We start from the raw sequence: 21,214 nt of genomic DNA on the forward strand, positions 1-21,214 counted from the left end.
AATCACAACCAGAACCCCATTTTAGACGGAGACACGCCTCTGACGTCCAGTAACCCCTCGGACAGCCACAGAACTCTGGAATTATGAGTCACCAAAACCAATTTTACTTAACCTTACCCAGTGACAGTTCCATGGAGGTGTTTCCCAAGAACACGTTGTGCTGTTACACGGCCAAATTACCTCAAGCCATCCAGTTAGATCACGAAGCCCATTGGGAAGTGGCTTTAGTAGAAATGATTCACCCGACCCAAGTCCTCAATGTCCTTCCCAATCAAAATTTTTTTGATGTGGAAGTTCATGACGAGCAAATGCAACAGTGGATGGATAGCAATGTCAAGTATGACAAGAAAACCCGTACACAAAAGTACACCACCTATCACTTGTTCATTCCCCCAGGCTATTATTTTAGTGGTCAACATTTGGTCAGCACCATAACCTCCAGGTTTAATGTCGTGTTTCTGAAAGCTTTGGAGCATGTCAACAAAAATGTCACCATGGAGTACCACAAAGCAGCTCGTCGCTTCTTGATGAAATTTGAACGGAGTAAAATCCTGTCCATTTTATTTTGTCCTGAATTGTTTGACATGTTGGGCGGAGACATGGACATGAGAAAGACCATGATCAAGAAAAACGAATTACCCATCGTTTACGACAACGAGTCTTTTAGCAAGTTATTTCGTGCCCCGGTAGAACTGAACCAAGGACTGAATTTGATGTTCGTGTATTCCGATGTGGTGGAGTACAACGTGGTGGGACACACCTCCGTACCGTTACTGCGTGTCATTCCTTTCAAAGTGGATTCTGCCACGAACACTGACGAGGAAGGTGGAAACACTTACCACGTCCACCGCGAATTTGTCCATCCTCACTATTTGCCTGTCAGTAAGTCGTATTTGGACACGGTGAACATTGCTATAAAAGGAGATGTGGGACAAAATATTCCATTCACCAAAGGAAAAGTCACGGTGAAACTCCATTTTCGAAAACGGTTCTCTCACGACTCTTAAGTCATGTATCCAGTGTACCGAGGGATTGCTCGACAGCGAGGACACGGCTTAGGAGATATGTTAAAATCGGCCTTTCGTTCGGTGGCCCCGGTGTTGAAACCGATGGTGACACGCGGATTGCACGCCTTGAAAGATGCGGCACTGACACAAGGCAAAGAATTTCTCCAAAATGTCATCATCGACAAACAAAACCCTAAAGAAGCCTTCATGAGGGCAGGCAAAAATGTCTTGCTGCAAACGGGCAAAGACATTTTAGGCCAACGAGAAACACCTATAAATGCCCTGCACGCTACCGAGTCAGGCATTCAGCAAGGACAAGGCAGAAAGAGACGACGAAGAAAACACCCTTTCACCAGACTTCAAGCGAGAAAGGCCAAGAAAAGAAGAACCATTCGAGACTTAGACGTTTTCGATTATTGAGAAAAGAGACAAAAAAATGATGCACCGAGAATCTTGCGCTTGTTCCAAGACGGAACTGGATCTGTTTGCCATGCCCCCCACGATGATGACGATGCAAGAATCCCAGTGGGTGGAATTTCACCCCGTCTCCTCACTGACCGATTCCGCTCCCATCGAGTTTGAAATCAAAGGACAGCCCGAAGATTACATCGATCTGAATAGCAGTTACTTGTACCTGAAAGTCAAAATTCTAGATAAGACTGGAGGTGCTATAGACGATGAAGCAGTAGCTCCCGTCAACAATTTCATGCATTCCTTGTTCAGTGGAGTGGACTTGTATTTGAATAACAAACTGGTCAGTAGCAGCATGGATACTTACCCTTATCGTGCCTACCTGGAAAATCTCTTGACGTACGGAATAGATGCCAAGAACACTCATCTCAATGCCTGTGTGGTATGGGAAGCTGACGAACCTACCAAGTTTGAAATATTGGAAACTGATGAAAAGAAAGACAACAATGATGGATTTCTAGAACGAAGAAAGAGAATCACGGGAGCCGACACAAGTTTAGAACTGATGGATCGTTTGCATTTGGACATGTGGTTGCAAGAAAAGTATTTGCTGAACGGGGTGGATGTCCGCCTGAGACTGAATCGTAGCAGTGCCGCTTTCCATTTGATGGCTGATAGTGAGGGTTACAAAACCAAAATCTTAGAAGCCAGACTCTACGTACGCCGTGTGGAAGTGTTACCTAAAGTGGGAAACGACATCAGTCAGACGTTGAGCAGAACGACCGCCAAGTATCCCATACGACGCGTGGAAGTGAAAACCTTCACCATTCCCAAGGGACAGCGATCCATGATTGAAGATCATCTGTTCCAAGGACAGTTACCCAAACGTTTGATCGTTGGTATCGTCGAGAATACAGCCTTCAACGGAGCTGCCGAAAAAAATCCTTTCTACTTTCAACACTTTGGTGTGTCCAAAATCGAAGTCAGTCGCGATGGCAAGACCTTGTGTACCCGACCTTTCGAACCTGACTTTAAAAAGAAGAATTACTTGAGATCGTACTTGTCCTTGTACGAAGCCACCGGACAGTTAGGAACCAATACCAGTCACGGTATTACGTACGAGGATTATGCAGGAGGCTACGCTTTGTGGGCTTTCGATTTCACTCCAGACCAAGGCAGCGACGAGGGACATTTCCACCCTATAAAATCCGGCCAGATTCGTGTGGAAATTCAGTTTAAAGACCGAGACCCTGATGAAACGGTGAACGTCATCCTGTATGCAGAATTCGATAATACCATAGAAATCAACAGTTTGAGAGAAGTCATCCTAGATTACTAGAAACCATGGAAGACTGTTATCCCTCTTTACCTAGTGGAGAAACTTTTAGTGTTGCATTGTTGTTAAAAAATGTTAGAGTTGTTGTTGTTTAGTGTTAAGTGATTTTTGAATAAAAAATGTTGTGTTTTGAAAAAATTGTTTGATGTTATATTGTTGGATTATTGTTAAAAATGTTAGAGTTGTTGTTTAGTGTTAAGTGATTTTTGAATAAAAAATGTTGTGTTTTGAAAAAAATGCCTTTGTCTTTTGTTTAGCTATAAGAATGTTGGATTGATGCTCTTTCATTTCTTACTATCCCTCTCATGACACTCACTGAACGTTGCGACTCAAAAACCGTGTGGGGGATGTTTTCCTTCACGTCCGCGCTTTGACTTTAAGAACCGGGGCAGTTTCCAGTCTAACCATCAGACTCATCCTCCTAAGAAGATGTGCTCCAAACTAGCTAAACTCAACGAAGCCTACGTGAATTTGCATAGGGTCAGACACAGTCTGATACCGAAGCCAGAAGAAATAGAGAATGTGAGAATGTTAAAAATCACTGAAGACCTGATAGAAGAGCTCTTCAGAGAAGAAATGAACAGGGAAAAAGAAGAATGGACAGAGAAGTACAGACTTCAGAGACAGCAGCAACAACAACAACAAGAGCAGCAGCAGCAACCTGAAGCTGACAGAGGCTTTGTCGATTGTCGTATCGACACCAAAGAGTTCTTCTTCTCTTTCCGAAGAAGCAGACCTATCGCCAGAAAGTCTATCCTCAGAGGACATCGCATTCTTAGAAACTAAAAAGAATGCCATAGCAAACAAAAAAAACCCAGCCCTTTTCAGGGCTACCCAATACTCTAGAAAAGAAATAACAATCGATTTGCCAATGTGTGTAGGTAGAGTAGTGTGAAAATAAACACTAACTCTTTTTTAAAAAAATGTGAGGGTATGTGTTTGTGTGTTTGTGTTTGTAAGTGGTTAAGTAAGTTGGTATGGATAGTAGATTAAAATGATGTCTTTTTTTTTTGGTGTTTGAGGTGTAAATTTGGGGTTAGATTGGATTGCTTTGCATATGTGGATAGTCTATTGAAGTGATTTATAAAAAATTTTAAAATAGTGATGGGTAGCATAAAAAGTGAGTGAGTGTTTCTTTTAGGTCCGCGCGTTGTTTTATGGTCATGATGTAGGTAAGATCAATTTTATGTTTTTAGGGGATGTTTTCGTTCACGTCCGCGCTTTCACTATAAATTGAAACTCGTTCGGCAGTCTAGCTACCCTTGTTGATTGATCAACACCAAAAATGAACACGAGACTGGAGAAACTGTTGGAACTTCATGTGCATCTGGAATATGCCAGGCGCATATTAAATGAACTGGCCGCGGAAGCCATTGTGGAGGAGGGAAGGATAAGAAAGGAGGAGGAAAGAAGAAACAAAGAAGAGGAGGAGAGAAGATATAAAGAAGAGGAAAGAAGATACAAAGAGGAGGAGAGAAGATGCAAAGAAGAGGAGGAGGAGGAAAAGGAGAGAAGAAGAAGAAATTTCAGAATCCCAGAGAGCGAAAATTGGGATTCTGAAGCGACATATCCTGCCTCTGCTCTCTCCCTTCAAAAGGTAAAAAGTAATTGGGGGATAAGATGTGTATGCGGCGCCAGGCCTGGAAGGTGCCACCATTAACCAGGTGTCCATGAAGTTCCAAACAAAAAAAAACAGCCCTTTTCAGGGCTACCCAATACTCTAGAAAAGAAATAACGATCGATTTGCCAATGTGTGTAGGTAGAGTAGTGTGATTATAAACACTAACTCTTTTTTAAGATAGTGTGAGGGTATGTGTTTGTGTGTTGGTGCTTGTAAGAGCTCAGGTATGTTTGTGGGAATAGTAGATTATGGGTTTCTTTATTGTTTCTTAGCGTAGGTGAAGAGTATAGTTAGGGTTCTGTAAGCGCTCACGTACGATTGTGTGGATAGTAGATTATGGATTAGTTTATTGTTCTTAGCGTATGTGTTTGTGTGTTTGTGTTTGTGTGTTTGTGTTTGTGTTTGTACCCGCTCACGTACGATTGTGTGAATAGTAGATTATGGATTTGTTTATTGTTCTTAGCGTATGTGAAGAGTATAGTTTGGGTTTTGTAAGCGCTCACGTAAGATTGTGTGGATAGTAGATTATGGATTTTGTTTATTGTTTCTTAGCGTATGTGGAGAGTATAGTTTGGGTTTTTATTATATGAAATGAAAAAGTATAGTTTGGGTTTTATTATATGAAATGAAAAAGTAGGGGGATGTTTTCCTTCACGTTCGCGCGTTGTTTGGTCATGATCTAGGTAAGATCAATTTTACGTTTTAGGGGGATGTTTTCCTTCACGTACGCGCTTTAAGTATAAGAACCCATAGTATTCGTCGTTCAAACCATTCTGCAAAGAATAAAAAAAGAAGATGGCTTCTAACCAAATGGACAAAATACAAACATTACAAGACGTTTTAGACAACTTAGGAATGATGGAGCAGATGTTGATAAGACTGGTTGAAGACCATTATTCCTATAGTCCCCATCGTGTAAAGATGGAAATTAATAACTTAAAAAAGGTAAAGGACAAGATTAGTGGTGTCATGAAAGAGATAAAGGAGGAGAAGGAAGATGAAGAGGAAAGAATAAGAATAAGCAAATGGAACGAAAAGATTGAAAAAGAAGAAGAAAATGAGAAGAGGAAGAAAGAAGAGGAGGAAGAGAAGAAGAAGAAAGAAGAGCAGGAGAAAAAGAAAGAGAAGAAGAGAAAGAATGTTGGAGATAAAATAAGAACTTGGTGGAGAAAAAGAAGAAATTAGAAGCAGAAGAAGAAAACCCAAAGGCCCTTTTCAGGGCCAGCCATATTTCTCGAAAAGAGATAGCCTTTCCATTGCCTACCCCTTTTTTAAATTTAAATTTAAATTTAAATTTAAAAAAAAAAATCCCAAAAGCCCGAACTCTATTCCCCATGTTAATTTCCCCTTGTCGCTAGACAGACCCACACTATAGTTCCATGTTAAATTCCCCTTGTCGCTAGAGTGACCCACGATTTATTCCCATGTTAATTTCCCTTGTCGCTAATCTGACCCACGATTTTTCGCCATGTTAAATTTCCATTGTCGCTAATCTGACCCAGGGGTCTCTGTAATGCTAATTCCCATTGTCGCTAATCTATCCCCATTTACTACTTGCATCGGTTACCTGCTTCCTAATCCCTCCCTGAAATTCTCCTCGAACGGGAACAACGGGAACCTTGTGTCTAGTGTCAGTGCCAGTCACCACTCCAACAACAACCCCATTTTGGGCGGAGACACTCCTCTGACTTCCAGTAACACCTCGGACTGGCTAGGTCTGCATTTCTTGCTCCCGCTGCTGTTGCATATATTTCTTCCCTCCACACCGAGTTCTGGGCCTAATTCTTTTAATTTCGTTGTACCCGAACTTACATTATCCATATTATCACCAACAAATACAAAAAAAACCCTCACAGACCTAAAAGAAACACTCACTCACTTTTTACAGAACATTAGTAATTTTAAAATTTTGATAAGCGACGGAAACGAAGGACTTAGAGTCACACTTTCTAACCAAGATAAAGAAATCATGTACTTATAGACTCACTTCTGTATTTTTTCTTCTAACTGACTAACATATCATAGGCAATGGAATGTTATTTCTTTTCGAGAGTATGGGGTAGCCCTGAAATGTTTTCTTTTTGGAACTTGAAGCTATGGCGATCGCTTAGGTTATAAGATGGCGGCCTCCTCTGACGACAGGCTTTCTCACAGGATAAGGTCTGCTTCTTCGGAAAGAGAAGAAGACCTCTTTGGTGTCGATACAACTGTTGACAAAGCCTCTGTCAGGTTCATGCTGCTGCTGCTGTTGCTGCTCTCTCTGCTGTTTCTGAAGTCTGTACTTCTCCGTCCATTCTTCTTTCTCCTTCTTGAATTCCTCCTTGAAGAGCTCTTCCTTCAGGTCTTCAGTGACTTTCAACATTATGATATTGTCTATCTCTTCAGGTCTCGGTATCAGACTTGTCATGACCCTATGCAAATTCACATAGGCTTCATTCAACTTGGTTAATCTTCGTAGGAAGATGAGTCGACAATGGATGGGCAGACTGGAGACTGCCCCGTTTTTATGGTCAAAGCGCGGACGTGAAGGAAAACATTACTACACGGTTTTCAAGTCGAACCGTTCAAATAGTGTTATGGGAGGGATAGAGAGAAGTCAAAGAGCATGAATCAGGATACCTATAGTTAAACAAACCACAAAGGCATTTTTTCTTCAAAACACAACATTTTTTTATTCAAAATCACTTAACACTAACAAACAACTCTAAGATTTTTTAACAATAATCCAACAATATAACATCAAACATTTTGTTTCAAATGACAAACATTTTTTCAACCACCACATTATTTTGGACAGGGTTGACAACGTTGTGAATGAAATTGTGATTTCCACTGTTGGAAGACATTAGGCCATTGATGGACATTACGTTTCCTAGCTTGAGACAAAAGATAAGCATAATGGTCACAAAACCATTGATCTACTTTCACATCGTTTCTAGAAGAATGACGATCAAAATAAGTCACTAAATGTTCTAAAGAATAGCCCAGACTACGATTATCCCTAGCGTATCCCACTTCACTACTATCCTACTATTTTAACATTAAAGTCCCATTGTTGCTAGAGTATCCCACTATACTACTCCCATTCCTCGTATCGCCTTATGAAGTTTAAACACTTACACTGAACTCCAAAAAAGGCGGGTCTACTGGCTCGTCTTGGTCTTCATCTGATACAACCATGGTCACAGGAACCTGTTGTAAACGATTAAGGTATATTTATTAAATGCAAAATTTGCCTCGAATAGACGCTCATCTTGAACAAAGTAGTGTTACGACTTGTCAGCACCATTTCTAAATAACCGCCGTGAATGTTATGAGAAATTAATTTACTTGTTTAAATGCAGTAAAGTTGGGTTCACCGGCTCGTCTTTGTCTTCACCTCCATGGTCATACGTGGTAAAATAAATTTATTATACTTTAGTTGCTTTATATCATACCTGATTCAATTCTCTGCATGGCCTGCAGGTAAAATTGATTTCCCCTCTGTTATTTACAGCCTCCCTGTACGCCAGCAAGGATATTCCTAGAATAAATAATTTATTATATAATCTTCTTAGATATATGTTTTCGATTCATGCTCTGTTGGATGTACAATTAAAATATGCAAAGGCAAAAACATTCATACGAGATTTAATGGAACACACGAAGCTAAATGTCATCATTAGCAGAGAATTGTCTTAATTGTCTTAAATAAAGAGAATTTTCTTAAATAAAGAACTGTTTCCTTTTGTATGTCCTGTGTTGTAAAAGTCAACAATAGGCAAAAGTCTCGTTGATAATTTTATTTTCAGTGGCCTGCACCGCCATTGTTATATGTTTCATTGTAGTACTTGTGACTTCGAGAACATGTCTAGTACGTAAGAATAATAAATGTGTTTGCTCGTGCTCCCTGATTTCCAATTGAATGGTTATGCCAAATAGAAGTGAATAGGAAGCTTTTCACACATGTAACTTATATATATATATATATATATATATATATATATATATATATATATATATATATATATATATATATATATATATATATATATATATTGAGTTTGTGCATACGCGTGTGTTTTAAGCATTACGATTGTTTCAAATACTATGGCTGACTGTAACCAGTTCTAAGGGTAAAACGCATATATGTTATCAAATATGGTTGATGCTGGTGGCACTATTGTATATTACCTTCATAGCTTAAGCACAGTCTGATACATCCATCAATCATATACCAAAATAAAAGGAATTAAAAGTTCTCTTAACAATACCAAAAATAAACGGTGTCTTTTTTTAATTGCCAATACTACCAGTGAGGAAAACCATGGCAAGTTCTTGTTTTTTTACAAATCTAACCGTAAGTAAAATACGAAACTGTTTTGCGCCACCTTACCGATTCAGCAGTGAATCGTGGTGCTCCAGAGAGAAAGTGGAGATAATTTCTCCAAAACAACAACAGTAGCAGAAGATAATTTGTGCGGACTCAAATGGACGTTGCAAGAGCGACGAATTATTTACTGAGTAAGGTTTTCAGATGGAACAAAAGGCAGATTGTCACCGTACTACTTAATCTGATTTATTTTCATTGAATGTACTTACATTTCTTAAGGGCTATTGGTATAGCACAATTCAGCACATATGGGAGACGTTGCTCTGTGCGTGCGTTGGTGGTTTACGCCATTTTCAACACATAGCGACCAGGATATTTGGTGCAGAAAAAACACCAACCCACGGGAAGCTACTGGCAAGCTTTCTCCCATTGGTCGAACTGAGATTGGAACTGATGCAGATAGAGGTGAGATGTGTGAGTGATATGGTAGGCCTTCGTAGTCGTACCTAAATGCATCCTGGACTCGGGTTAGACTAGTCCGACATGTAAGACCTTGACGCTGATATTTATGTTGTGGGCGTCAAAGTCTTACAGCCTAACTAACGGCGCTGTGTAGCGTGTTTTGATGTCGACTAACATTGTTACGAAAGTCAAATTTTCAGGAATATTTCACACAACTGACAAGTAAAATAACGACGCTATTCTACAAAGTGAAGTCATAATGTTTTAGTCAGACGTTACTCACTCTGATGTTTTTTCTCTAATAAATTCAAATTCTCTCAAAAGAAATGAACTTGTTTTCAAGTTTTGAACTTTTAAAAGTTTTAATCAAAATAATGTGGGATGATACCCAAATATACCATCCAAAATATTGAAATATGTTTATATTGTGTTATTCGTGTATTTTAAAAAATTAGTTATAATTTGTGAATATTAATATTTATTAATAATCTGTTACTTGCAGTGTTTTACAAATAATGTGACAATGAGTATAGTTTTCAAATGAACTCAGGTTTAAGTTGAATATGTGTTGTAGTGTATGTCAGTGTACTCATTTAGACACTTTACATATTTTAAATATAAATTGTTGTTTGAAAATTTAATGCAAATATAGTTTATCAAAGTCTATTCAGTCCTGATTATTGAATGCTCTGCACCATAACTGTTCTCAAAATTCTCCAGACAGATCTTTGTTATCACTACAGAGCTCAAAAAAAAAAAATTGTTGGACACAGGCCTCAGGCTGGTGACTTAAATAAACTCAAAAGCCCAGACTGAAATTCCACAAGCCCAGACTCCAATTTCCACATACCCAAAAAATTTCCCTTTTTTTTTCTTGTTGTCACAGAGTGTTGATATAGCTACAATTCAAATATAAAGTAAATAGGGTTCAAAAGGGTTTGAAGGTAATGCAAGTATCATTAGTGTTCATCATTATGCTGGCTGCTTCACAAAGAGTTCTGAAATTTATTTTTGTTGGGCTTTGCTGATATCTAACTTAAATTGGCCTTAAAAATGAATTACAATTCGACACTGTTCTGACAACTGAAATGATAATGCTTTGCATTTTATATATGCTGTAAAATCCGACCTTAAAGAAACGTTGCCGCTGTTCACAAACTTGTCAAAAATATAATGTATATGGCTTAAACATTCTAATTAAGGGAAGTAATGTGTAGAAGCTTTCGATCTTGTACATGCCTTTAGCATCTCTTTGATTTACCTGTAATGGATTGTTCCACTTCCTGATCCTACCTATGCAACTTAGCACAATGGGCTCACCAACTGCAGCCTTCAAACACATGTCACTAGCTATTGTCAGTTAAGTAATATGTGAAATGGTAGTTTATACCTGACCACTTTGCCTTTAATTGCCACTGTATAAGATTCTCAAGGGATAGTTTTACATCAGCTCCAGTCATGACTGTTTACCATTTATACATGCTATATGTAATGGGCATATATTGAAAGTAGTGTTTGCTTTTTTTGTTTTTGGGGTATTATTTTAATTTTTTGAAGATTACTGAAAATTGCGTTTTCTCAAAAGATGACCGTGTTAATGGGTTTGGGAGTACAAAATCATAATTTTAGCATGTCATGCCCACAGGTACTTGATGTTGAAAAATTACCTCAGGTCTCTTTAATAGTATGGTAGACAGGGTCCTATGTCAGAAAAATCATCGGGGTAATCTGAGGTAATTCTGTCACTTTGATGATATTTTTCCTTCCAATTATTGCTATTTTCAACATCAAGCTTATTTTGAGCATCTGTGGACATGCCATGCTTCAGTTTGATTAAAATATGATCTCAATTTCACATAGGACAGTGGTGATCTGATTTAGATTGTGTCTTGTTATGGCAGGTATGTCAACATCTTGAAAATACATTTATATATTTCATCTGCGCGATCAAAGTTTCCTCAGGTAAATTAAAATTGCCTGACAGGCATCTCACTCAGAATACAGGACAGACCCAATCTAAAATTAGAGAGACCCAGGGCATCAGGCAATCAAATTTTTTTTTAGCACTGCACTATGGGCTTTTACAGTGGTGGTCAAGTACTAAACTGGGTCAAGAAATGATATTGTCAGGTCTAATCGTCATTTGAGGCAGACACTCTAACTGCTAGGCAACCCGAGTGGTGGGGATCCAAATAAAGCCAATAATTGCCATTTACAGGTATATGTAATCAAATTCTAAAAATCTACACCCATTACTGAAATATTACTGAACGTATACATAACCTGTATGACCTTTAATATAACTGATTTCACTACTGAGTATTTTTTATTTTATTTTTCTGCATGATAATAATGAATATATATATGTTTATCAATGTTAATTTAAGTACACATTGGCATTTTAGTATTTTTATTATGTGTATCTTTGTTCATCAACTACTTTTATAGCCATGCAGGGCTGAGCAAATCCCATAGCCCGACGTCCCTGACTAGTAATTTTTGAAGTCGGACAAGTAAAATTTTCAGAGTCGCTAGTCCAGGACAAGTGCTTTTTAAAAAAGTCAGGCTAGTCCTTATTTTCGTGCATTAATCACTATATCTGCCTTTATTTGGCCAATCATGCCCTCTGGGCGTACTGAATACTTGATTCTACCCCTCTTCGTGTATACATTTACATTCTTTTACCGTTTGACTGCATATTGGGCTAAGCAACCAAATTATCGGCAAATCAAAACACGTCAAACAAAAGAAAGCCAGTATGATCAATTTGCAGTGTTGTAAGCGGTTTTGTTGCAATGAGTTTACTCAATCTAGGTCATAATGAGCAGCTCACTGATTTTAATCCAGCGAGTCAGTGTAATTAAATTAAAGAAAGGTACTTTACCGACATCAGTGTTGGTGTCCTATATGAACTGATTAAATGACAGTAATGATTCTTTAATTAAAATTGATTATATAGATGATTAACTTCCACGTGCTATATTGTGTTTGAAGCGAAACAATTACGCTAATTAATGAGCTTTCAGTTCGTATTTAAAAGAGAAAACTGATGTTATGATCACTTTAAAAGTAGTTGTCAAGCAAGCTGATAGTTACTCTGTGGATAAAATGAGTTTGTTAAATTATTTTCGCAAGTAAGGTAATAATGGCGATTCGGCGAAGGTAAATTTGTTTGAAAATGGAGGGATTAAACGTAAGACGGATACTGAGTGTGCGGTAGCTATTTCTGAGTGTGAACGAGGATTTAGTTCAATCAGCTGTTGGCTTAGTACTGGTGCAGGTGGCAGACATATACATGGACATATTTTCAAATCCATCAGCTAAAACATATATACATGAACCTGAAGAAGCCAAATGTATAACAACCAATGTTTTTGAAAAATTAAATTCTTTTAAGAAATAATTATGTTGTATATCGTTTTGTTTGTTTTTTCTATGGATTAAGCACATACGTCTCATCAAATCTTGGCAAATGATTACCATTTTGGGACCAGTGAAAAATAAGGTGGGACTAGTGACGAGTAAGGTGGGACTAGTGAAGAGAAATGTGGGACTAGTGAATTTTCTGAAACCACTTGTCCTGGACTAGTGGTTAAAAAAAAAATTTGCTCAGCCCTGCCATGGTTTCTAAAGTGTATCAAGCTAATCTGGAGCTATAATTAAGTTTGTTTGTTGGCGCAGTTGAAATTAACAACAGCTATTTGATGGCTTGATGCCTACATTTTACCTTGAGCAAGGCCTTAAACATAACACACGAAATTATCAGCTAGGGCAGGGGAACATCTAAAAACATTAGTCATAAAAATGTACATCAAAAAAAATCACAGGGCGAAATTGTTTTCATTTTCCTAACAGAAGAGAGCAAAGTTTTTGTTTTTTAGGTAACTTAGTCACCATTTCGCCTTGTAGCGTGACCTATCGATGATTGGAGAATGTTGTCAAAGTCAAACTGAAAGCTTTGATTACTTTCATGATGTATATTCACATCACCTATTCAATATAAATACAGTTACAACAGAATTGGATATTATTATTTTTTTAACAATCACAGGTACTTACAGACATTGTTTCTTTGAAGTATGTCAGGGTACCATAAACTTCAGAGTTGCAGTCCTTGTCATAAGATAATTACAGTGGTAAGGATTAACTGTTAATTACTCATATTGGCTTTATGCCTGTTTACACAGGTCTAACTTTTAGCTGTTCTGCAGATTAGTTATGGCTGACCAAAATATGAACAGGGAAACATCCTGGGGAAAATGATGCACATCGTGGAGATGTGTTACAGGGAGAAACTGCACTTCCTTTGGGAATTTAATGCATATTTGACCCAGAAACTTAGGTCTCTGATATCCATGTTGTAATGGGTTCAAGGCAGAATGTATCAAATGTAAGAGTGGTCTGATAATTTCCAATTTCTTTTATAAAATAAAGTATATTTAAACCCATTGCCAAAAAAACAATGTATGCAATTAATGTGGTGTTATATTAACTGACACTTAAACATTTAAGGAAGAGAATAGAGACCTGGATTGTAAGGAGGTATGACATGTTTACAGTATACAGTAAGATGTTTCTGCTGTAGGTGCTTACAAGTTACTGTCAGACATTACAATTTTCTTTTAATGCTGCATTAGTATGTTTCAGGGTCTGCAATATTACTTTCATTAATTCCATCAGCCACGTTGTAAAAGTAGCTTTTATTGTTAATGAGGAGAGAGAGAGCGCAAAATATGCTTATGCTATTTGCTAATTTCTTTTTATCTTTTGTTCTATTTTATGTACTTTCCACGGTGACTTATATCAAGGAGGTGTCGCATAGCTACTGTAGTGTTTAAGAAATACATTAAACATACATAAGGAACAAGAGGCTTCATGATTGTTGATAACGAGCTGTCAGTTACTGTGAATATAGATTTCAATTTTCAATTCAACCCTGTGGGGACTTGCACCTTAAGCCACAATATGTAAGTACTTGAGGTGGCAGCTTAAAAAAGATGTATACAGATAGTGATCTTGACGGTATCAAGTTAAACATGTGACTAGCATTGACCCTTGCAGTTGCTTTGTATTCCAGCCCTTCCCCATATATGCAGAATGTAAATCTTGTTTGCTCTTAATTCAGTCACTAAATTCTGTCAAAGTACAGTGATCTGTTGAATGTAAAGTGCAATATCAAATTGCCTTTTTTAGGTTTTATACATATCTTTTCAAAAAACATTATTTGTGCACATTCCTGGGTTTTTTAAGTAAATAATCTTAACATTTTCCACTTATTATGTACTGTACACACTCACCCCTTTAAAGCATATGCACTTTACCACAAGCCCTTAATTACAGTTGTATATCCAGTTTCCCTTGATGTTTCATTATATTTTCAGGTCATTTAGGGATTGAAAATAAAAATAGTTATATTTTGATACAAGTATATGACATTTAATACCATTTTCTTTTCTTACAGGACTAAATTCTGAATGATGAATCTTTAATTTTCCATTACTGTTTGAGAGAGATGGGAGACAGTACTTTAACCATCATTCACTTCAATGATGTCTACAACATTGAACCACAGACAATTGAACCTGTGGGTGGAGCTGCCAGAATGGCGGGATACATCCAGTCCTGTCAAAATATCGGTCTTAATCCTCTTGTTCTCTTCAGTGGTGATGCCCTTAACCCTTCCATAAGTTAGTTGCTGACCTTTTTTATAGAGACATTAATCCATTTATTCAAATCAAATTCAAGAGAAGCCACACAACAATATTTTAAATAATTGAGAACTCCGAGACTGAAGATGCTTTTGCTGGGATCTAAATAGATGCAGCATTATCATTTATTTTCACTTGCAGGGGGGCATCTGTTCCTCAGAGTACAGGAGTAAATGTGTTTTTAAATCATTTAATTAAGTTTGATCATGACCAGGTTTTATCTGCTTATTTATATCCTGGGGTGTGGCTTTATAAACTGTGTATGCAACCTGCATGCTGGAGAAAGTTGTACATGCCTGATATAAGTTGACCACAATAACCAGGATATTTAACCTTTCAGGCATATATTCATTAAGACCTAGTCCACAAAAATTATTGTACATTCATTTGCTTTTGCGAGTAAACTTTCTCCCTCATGCAGAATGTGGTCCAAACACATAGACAACACTATAAGCTAGGGTGACTGTTACTGACGGACCAAAAAAAGAACGGGATGCCATCTTTGTGTGACATTGCCAAAAAATGGGGGAGGGTAATGATTCAGTTTAATGCCTAAATACTCGTTTTATAAATCGTATTGGGAATAGTTGTTGTCAGTAAAGAGCTTTTTTGTATAAATTACCTTTATTTCCAAGATCCCGAACTTCTGACAAATCATTAACAACATTCCAAGAGGTTTCAGCAATGAAAACATTGTGTATTACACCAATGCAATTTGCTGTTGTTGATTCACAATAAAACAAGATTCCTTTTTTCCAAACACTAGAGACATTTATCTCATGAAACTGCTGTCAACATTAAAAATCTATTTTTTTATTCTATTAGTAAAATATTTATGCAGTGGTTTTATTGTATGTTAAAGTGAAACTTCTTTACACCTTTGAGGAAATCTCAGGGAGTTTTAAGTTACTACAAACTCTGAAACTCGCTTCTCCATGATGAACCATATCAGTGAAATTAATTTATTTACTAAGGTCTCTTTGCTTGGTTGCCTTGCAATCTTTGATCACATTTATGAATGAGTAGGCTAATTTAAATTTATTAGTTATATTACTTACTAAATAATATAACAATGTTTGATTGATCATTTGAGATGTGTTGACCTGACAAATGCCTGTGACCACTAGTTCTTATACACCATTAGGATTTGCATGCCTTTTATCATTTTTAAAAAAATTGTACCCTCTTTATTTGGTTCGAGTCAAAAAACAAATTAACATGATAATACAAAGCAGGTCTGTTTTTAACTGAGTGTAACAATACCACAACAAATGTATGCAAATTGGAGATAAAACTCTAAGCCCTTAATTAGGTTTTCACAGATATAGCTGTGATGTTATAGTGCAATTTTTCACATTTGCATATTGCATTTTTGATGATTACATTGAAGGAGAATTAAAAGACACTTCTAAAACATGAATTTTATTTGACAAAACTCATTTAATTTGTATATATTGTTGCCACCAGTAGTCATTTATAATTTGTATTTTAATCGAAATTTTGTCATATTATTATTTACAATGTACTGAGAAAATGGTGTGGAAAGAAAAATTGAACAAAATACATGACTTAAAGTTTCAGAATTTCATGATCTTGATTTAAAATTCTTGGTACTAACATAATTTTTGAGGATAAAATGAGCAATATGTCAAGGTTTCATTCACGAATTTTGATCATGATTTTTTTCTTCCCCTACAAGAGATAGGGGTCAATTTTGGGGTTATATTTAAGTTTTTTTAATAAAAGGGATCTGTGCATGACCCTGATTATATGGAGGTTGTGAGTTATCTGGGTGCAAGTTATTGAAGGAGAGTTGTAAAAAAAAAAATAATATTTTGCTAAATATTACATTTTTCTTAATACTTAAATTTGTGAATTGGGCAACAGGTTGTGGCTACAGAAAGATGATATAAAGTTTGAGTCATCAAATTTGTGGCTTGCAGCTTCCATTTTAAGAAAAGATACCATGTGAAAAACAGCAAATTCCTTTTATGTTTCGCTCTGCTTGCATATAGCATGCATGGGTTTGAAAAGTTTTCTCAGGTCATGGGCACATAATGTGTGCCTACCACTATGCATGTTTATTGGATGGACTTTGTTCCACTTTTTGAAAAAAAAATGAAATTGCAAGGTTAATATGGTCAGGCTTACAAAAAAATAATACAGAGGGAATCCAGACCTCTTTCCAGGTAGTCAACATGGAAGTAGTTATTTAATTATTCATCTGTAAAAAAATATCCATTAAGCTTGTAGAGCACTGGAATATTATTTTGTAATTTTATATATATATATATATATATATATATATATATATATATATACACACAGTGTGACCCTGCTATAATACGGTAGTTGGGGTCCATAGAACCTGATGTGTTACTGACCGAACCATGTTATAAACAACCAGGTCAGTTAGCTGAAGAAAATGGTGCATGTTCCCCAAACAATTTGCATCGGGTTAGGTAATAAATGCGGGCAGTAAAATACATGCTTCATTGGCACATTTACCATTTTAAAGCGATACATATAAATGAGAAATACACCTGTAGTGAAAATAGGAAAATGTAAAAATCCATCAGATTCCATTACTTTTATTGAAGTTTGTAGTTGGCTTTCTTTGATGAAGGGTGCATGCGTTAATGACGTCAATGCTAAAGGACAGCTTTGGAGAACCAAACAAATGCCCATTTCTTAGTGTGGTGGCAACATCAAATAACTGTATTGCATGATTGAGACTGATTTGTTTCCATTTGCTGAGTATGTTTTCATAACAATCAGTGCTTCAGAGGTAATCTGTTTCCTTTGAAATTTCAGTGAACTATTTTATCAGGGTACATTTTTAGAAAAGAATTGGCCAACTTTTGGTCTATTCTACCTACTGTTCCTCCCTGCCTATTGAATAAACCAGTAAGATGTGGTTTTTTTAAATACATTTGTGGTAGAAGAATGATGCTGCCATCCACGCATGCATCAGAAATTTAACAAAGGGTTAACAGACATTAGAGAAGCAGGTGTTCTGGTCTGATGACAGGGATTATTACAGAAGATGTGAGTGTTCACATGCAATATATATTAATTACTAGCGAGAGGCCTAAAATCTGATGAAAGATAGATTAAGAGATAATCCCTCGTCCACTTGATCTCCGTTACCAGAAATGTCAACAACAAAAAAGTGGATGCGTGGAAGGCAGCATCTCGCTGCTACCACAACTGTTAAAAAAAATTACATCATACTTATTGGTTTATTCAATAGGCATGGAGGGACAGTAACTAGGATAGTCCAAACGATGGCCAATTCTTATTTAAAAATGTACCCAGACAAAATAGTTTGCTGAAATTTCAAAGGAAACAGATTACCTTTGAAGCACCAATTGTTATGAAAATTTACTCAGCAAATGGAAAGAAAAAAATCGGTGTCAGTCATGCAATACAATTATTTCATGTTGCCACCACAATAAGAAATGGGCATTTGTTTGGTTCTCCAAAGCTGTAATTTAGCAGTGACTTAAATAACACATGCACTCTTCATCAAAGGAAGTCACTACCAAATTTAAATGAAAGTGATGGAAGTTTCTTTTTGCAGGGAAAAAGTTTATGCTTACGAACGCTACCAATGGCGGCTTAAAACACAAACTATTACCGACTTGGGACATGAAAAGTAAATGTGCTTCATCATTCTTTACGTGATTGTGCTATATTTTTCCACTGAATTCAGACCAGTATGACCTGTGACAAAATTATTGAATATTTTAAAGCGTTGTGTGCATATTTTCGATGGAATCACTTGCATTGTTGATTCAATGTATATGATGAAGTTCGTGGGTCAGTACACGGTGTTGATACTATTCATGCTATACATTAGAAATGTATATATAAACAGTATTCACGTATATGTACCAATTTGTGGTTCTCTAAATAAAGTAAACTATTATATATGTCTTCTCTGTTTTCACTACAGGTGTATTTCTCATTTAATATGCATCAATTTAAGATGGTAACTGTGCCATTGAAGCACATATTTTACTGCCCGCATTTATTATCTACACCCCCTCCCCGCAATTTTGTTCGGGTACATGCATAATTTTCTTCAGCTAACTGACCTGGTTGCTTATAACACGGTTTGGTCTATAACACAGTTGGGTTTTATGGCTCCCAACTACCGTGTTATAGCAGGGTCACATTGTATGTGTATGTATATGTATGTATGTGTGTATATATATATATATATATATATACACACACACACACATTGTGGCCTCAGAATCCTTGATTACTTTCTAACTTGTTTTATTTCAGTGAGTATATTTCTAAAAGGAGAGCAGATGATTCCAATCTTAAACTTGCTTGGTGTGAGGTGTGCAGTACTGGGCAATCATGACTTTGGTGAGTCTAACACCTCCTGTTAATGCATTGATGATCCAACAGTTTTTGTTTGGTAATATTTATACTTTAAGTTTCATGCCTTTTTATTGAAATTATTTTTGTCCAGTACTAATTTTAATTTGTTTAAATTAGTCATGTTGGTTTGATAGGTAAATGTTACTCCTACCATATCGTTGCACCTTCACCCCATCCCAAAGCCATCTCATAATTTTGAGTAGTATGCATATTTTTAAAGAGAGTGATAATTTAATTATTGTATAATCAGATAATTAGTTCTACTGGTCATAGACCACAAGAGCTTATGGGAAGGTCTATTGACCATTGTCTGTATGTTAATACAGATTTGTTATTGCAACTCCTCCTTAACTACAGTGGGGATTGCCTTGAAACTTTACACTTGATCTTTAGTCCTAAATGGAAATGTTGCTGCTCGAATATACATTATGGTTGCTACAGTGAATATCTTGAAAATCTTGTTTTTGCTACTCCTCCAGAATGAATGATCTTAAATGAAAATGGTGCTGAGTTGGTGTCCAGTGACAGCCATCTTGAAAGTCTTGTTACTACTACTTCTAATTGGCTGGTCATCTCAACATAGCGTTTCACCTAAAGTCTTCTTATGGTGTCTAGTTGGTCCTAAATGAAAATGGTGTGATCTGAAGTTAAATAATAGCCACCACCACAGCCATCTTGAAAGTCTTTTGTTAAGCTGCTAGTAGCTATAGGTGATATCGTGGGACACATGAGGACATATAAGGAAAAACATGGTTGTACCATAGGGACAAGACTTTTCAGATCACCCTAGGAATGTATAGGGACAAGGGAATTTAACTTGGGGAATTTTAACATGGGTGGGACTATAGAGGGAAAAAGTATTGGGTCTGTACACTCAATAGGAATGGAACAGGTTGATGACATCACAGTACTTACTATTGGCAGCAGTGTATACGTGCTGTCTTAGGTAAACACATGTAAAACGCTATAAATAAATTTTAGGCATGAAAGCAAATCTTTTCGATTCAATGGAGTATCCCTGAAAAGGACCTTTAGTTTTTATGTTAACATCGTTCTGTTAACACAGAGTGCATTGCATAGATCTTCTCTTCCTCAGACTTCTTCTGACTCTGGACCGTAGATAAAGACTTGCTTCAGACAGCCTTGTCTCTCTACATAAATTATTCTTTTCCAAACGCTCTTATCGATGATCCGGATAATTGTCCATGATGGTTTCACATACATGGGTAAGTCTGTGCAGAACAGCGTCAACAATACAAAGGTAGATGATTCTACGTTAGTCCACATCTTGTGATGAGAACAGGTCAAGGGAATGAAATGAACTGCAGTTATTTATATTGGAAGAGCAAACTGAAATGGATTGAGTTTTCTCACCAATCCTAGCACGCATTACAAAATTCAGTCGCAGTGTGGAGTCTGTTTTCCAATCCAAAGAGAGCTACCTGTGACATCACATTCCCTATATAGGTGCACTAGCATCTATGCACAGTGAATCAATGTGACAAAGTTTTTAAATATGACGGAAACTAAGAAGACGATGAATTGGGGTGCACTGGCTGTGGAGATGAGAAGCGATGGCATAGCAGCGGCTACCAAAGTCAACACAGTCTTACTTCCAGAAGAGATCTATTTTAATTAAGATTGAGTGGGGTTTCTCTCTTCTTCGCAAGAATTTGTTCCAGTACCTTTGCCACCTTCTTCCTTACCACATGTTGAGGATTTTAAACAGAGACAGAAAGAACAATAAGAGAAATTTTTACAGCAGCAGAAAAAAGCAGAACAGGCTTTTCTCCTTGAAAAGCAACAGCGAAAAGAAGAAGAGGCAAGAAGAAGGAAATGACAGGAAGAAGAAGCAACAGAGAAGAAGCAAGGTCTAGGAGAGAAGGAGGACAGTGAAAGTCAACTGGTGATGGTACTCTTAGACATTTTGGCAGAATTAAGGAGTCTGAAACAAATGTA

General features: G+C 36.9%; 1 protein-coding gene and 1 long non-coding RNA gene across 7 annotated transcripts in view; one reads left to right on the plus strand and one right to left on the minus strand.

The window, feature by feature from the left end:
• Nucleotides 1-7,180: 7,180 nt before the first annotated feature.
• Nucleotides 7,181-9,034, minus strand: LOC149780309 (uncharacterized). Its single transcript, XR_016415051.1, has 3 exons — nucleotides 8,957-9,034; nucleotides 7,813-7,898; nucleotides 7,181-7,567 (listed from the first exon to the last, which is right to left on the minus strand). It is a non-coding gene; the product is annotated as an uncharacterized LOC149780309 (long non-coding RNA).
• The window catches only part of LOC149780310 (5'-nucleotidase-like), an 83,650-nt gene continuing 71,243 nt past the window's right edge, over nucleotides 8,808-21,214 (plus strand). Inside the window, exons 1-4 of one of the 6 annotated variants that reach the window (XM_089937148.1) lie at nucleotides 8,823-8,878; nucleotides 13,958-14,116; nucleotides 14,611-14,836; nucleotides 19,154-19,240. In XM_089937148.1, coding sequence (XP_089793274.1) covers nucleotides 14,662-14,836; nucleotides 19,154-19,240 — 262 coding nt within the window. In that variant the 5' untranslated portion in view covers nucleotides 8,823-8,878; nucleotides 13,958-14,116; nucleotides 14,611-14,661. The other 5 variants (XM_089937151.1, XM_089937146.1, XM_089937149.1 and 2 more) reach the window with 5 other exon arrangements.

Source organism: Sinohyriopsis cumingii, chromosome 16 (assembly GCF_028554795.1).
Source record: "Sinohyriopsis cumingii isolate HCF-2022 chromosome 16, ASM2855479v2, whole genome shotgun sequence".
Classification (NCBI taxonomy): domain Eukaryota; kingdom Metazoa; phylum Mollusca; class Bivalvia; order Unionida; family Unionidae; genus Sinohyriopsis; species Sinohyriopsis cumingii.